Source organism: Spinacia oleracea, chromosome 6 (genome assembly GCF_020520425.1).
Source record: "Spinacia oleracea cultivar Varoflay chromosome 6, BTI_SOV_V1, whole genome shotgun sequence".
NCBI lineage: Eukaryota > Viridiplantae > Streptophyta > Magnoliopsida > Caryophyllales > Amaranthaceae > Spinacia > Spinacia oleracea.
The window spans coordinates 106,966,289-106,968,951 of NC_079492.1; the positions used below are offsets into that span (position 1 = coordinate 106,966,289).

Genomic DNA, 2,663 nt, shown 5'->3' on the forward strand with positions numbered 1-2,663 from the left:
GTCTTTCGTCCAAAACGCCATCTTTTACTCTTTTCTTAAATTTGTTTCAATTCAACGCATTCAGCTGCAAATATTGTAATAATTAAAGGATGGAGGGAAGTATTTGTTACTCGATCCGTATTCAACTTAACCCATAAAGAAAAATATTTCCTCGGTTTTAAAATTATTGCATAACCAATTTTTACAAAATGGGTAAAATAAAAATGTAGCAAACCTCAAAACCTTATAAATAAGCCCAAAAGAGTCCATTTTGGTAAGAAGGTAAGAATGGTTCGTAAAGGTAGGGAATATTTATTTGAATTCATGAAAAGAAATATTCGTGAAACTTAGTTACCATAGTAAATGATAAACAACACAATATTTATAGAGTAGAATATATATTTGAAGTATGTATGACCTATAAACCGTGTATGAAAATATAAATACATGAAGTATCCAAAAATAAACATGAGCAAATGGCATTCCAGCTAAAATGAATTCTAATAACCCCAATGTTCTATTTGAGGATACACAATGATTAAACGCTACTCTTTTTCACTGGTTGAAATGTGTGCTTATAAGTCCATAACGGCTAAATAAGCATCGACAATTCCACAGGAAGTCATGTGGTGTAAATAACATAAGGTTGATCAACAGCCCCTATCCATAAATTACCTTGGAATTCAAAGACATCACTTGAATCTGTTATGTGAAATGTATCCAAAGTTTCTAATATATTTCCATATTCATCAACTTTAATTGGTTTAGTTGGAACTTTTGCAATCCAAAAATCACCTTTAGAATTTGTATTAATATTATCTGGTAGTCCGTCAACTTTGAGAAAGACCTCTGAAGTTCCAAGTTTAGGACCATTGAGCCAATACCTGATTACTCGAAAAGCACTTGTTTCAGCTACTAGAATAAAATCCTTGTTCTTGCTTAACGCAACCCCATTTGCAAAATACAGATCTCTAAGAAGAACTGTCAAGGCTTTTGTATTCATATCGTATTTTATCAATCTTCCACTCTGTTCAAATGTAGCTATTGACTCAAGATATTCCCTGTGATGATCAATAATGAATTAGCTCATGTATTAAAATGAATCAATAATACGTACAATATGAATAGGAAAAATGGCATACCATCTATGGTAAGTAGAACTTGTATCTGTAAAATAAATAGCTCCACTTTCAGAGTCGATGTCAAGGTCATTTAGAAACATAAACGGAATTCCTTGGACACCGGTGGCAAGGGAAGTGGCTACACCGCCATCACGGCCTACCTTCACCAAACCATAACTAGAATCGACAATGTACAGTTCACATGTTTTCATATTGAACTTTAGACCTAATGGTCTGCCACACTTTTGTTCAACCGGTGTACTGTTTGTCCCATCACACGTATTTGACCTGCAAGTAATTAAATCGTTAAAAGAATTAAAGAAATTGGTACATGTAGTACGTTTCTAAGGAAACCCATTCAAAGTTTTCATAACAAGGATCGATATGTGTCTCTAGCCTAAAATTAAAAAGTCGGGTGCTTGGCTAAGTAGCCAACTAGCCTTCCAACTCGAATGTAAGGGGCTCAATACAACAATTACTTCTTCATCTAATTAAATCGGACAATTAAATTTCTAAATGTCTACTGGGGTAAGGCAGGGGCGAAATTAGGGGGGCTATGGCCCCCATGATATGTTCAAGTATTAAATATGCATTACAAAAGCACAGGTCTAGTATAGCTCAAGTGGTTATTTTCCTTAAAAATTGAAGGGGTAAGGAGGTACAAGAAAGAGAGAGGCTTTGGAGATGGGATGATCCAACTCAATTATTAAATACTTGTATGTATTTGAAAATTTAGATTTTATTTTTCCTAATGCGAAAATCTAAACTTTTAAAATATTTCTAAATAAGAATCACAGTATTGTTCAAAGAAAAAACAAATAAATTTAATTAGATATCGTACACAAGAATAAAAGGTTGAACAGAAAACAGAAGTTTGATGCATAGGCATACCACAATATTTTGACACACACAAAAAAAAAACACCAAAGTTTTTTTTTTTTTTTGACATTGGATAAAAACACCAAAGTTATGAACAACAAAAGCTAAGCCTAGCATACCTATTGGAACTGGTTACAGCAAAAAGATTCCAACTAGTTCCTTCCCACTTGAGTATCCGGCCATCGGACACCCCTACGTATGGACCCTCATCGTTGCAATCGAATGCTATAGCCTCAGGCCCAAATGCATCGAGTCCTAGAGGAAGACGATGATATTGTCTCGTACGAGATTGTACCCCGTATCCAAAAAAGGGAAAGTTTGCATGAACAAATAAGATATGTGTTGAAATAAAAAGTATGTAGTATAAGAGTACCAAACAAATTATACGATGTTGCATGTTGAATCTTGATGATATTAATGTTATACAAAGTACTCCGTATATATGTTATTGCATCACTCAACTTGGATAGGAGTACGTATATAAACTAGAGAATGCATTAATTTTGTACACACGCATTAATGGTATATCCAACTACGCAACTACTAACAAAACAGATTGTACAGTAGAGGCAACAGGCTACAGCAATTCACGACTTAAGATAATTATCCATTGTTTGAGTTGGTGAGGCTGCTGAAACTAATCCTACACTGCACGTTGAATTGTTTGTTTTAGGATATAGTTTT

The 2,663-nt window shown here is 34.1% G+C and overlaps 1 protein-coding gene across 1 annotated transcript; it reads right to left on the reverse strand.

Moving 5' to 3' along the window:
- Window positions 1–318: 318 nt before the first annotated feature.
- On the reverse strand, window positions 319–2,427 carry LOC110781899 (protein STRICTOSIDINE SYNTHASE-LIKE 10). The gene is made up of 3 exons (XM_021985944.2): window positions 2,099–2,427; window positions 1,122–1,388; window positions 319–1,040 (listed from the first exon to the last, which is right to left on the reverse strand). Exons 1-3 carry the CDS (start codon window positions 2,374–2,376, stop codon window positions 602–604), a joined length of 984 nt encoding a protein of 327 aa, XP_021841636.1. The 5' UTR covers window positions 2,377–2,427; the 3' UTR covers window positions 319–601.
- Between the last annotated feature and the right edge of the window lie 236 nt (window positions 2,428–2,663).

What these genes read in the sequence shown, in the direction of transcription:
- LOC110781899 (XM_021985944.2), bottom strand. Translation starts at nt 2,376, where the DNA reads ATGCAACATCGTATAATTTGTTTGGTACTCTTATACTACATACTTTTT. An exon ending in GCTGTAACCAGTTCCAATAG is followed by an intron (nt 1,389 to 2,098) that starts GTATGCTAGGCT and finishes AATTACTTGCAG; the next exon opens with GTCAAATACGTGTGATGGGA. An exon ending in AGTTCTACTTACCATAGATG is followed by an intron (nt 1,041 to 1,121) that starts GTATGCCATTTT and finishes TGATCATCACAG; the next exon opens with GGAATATCTTGAGTCAATAG.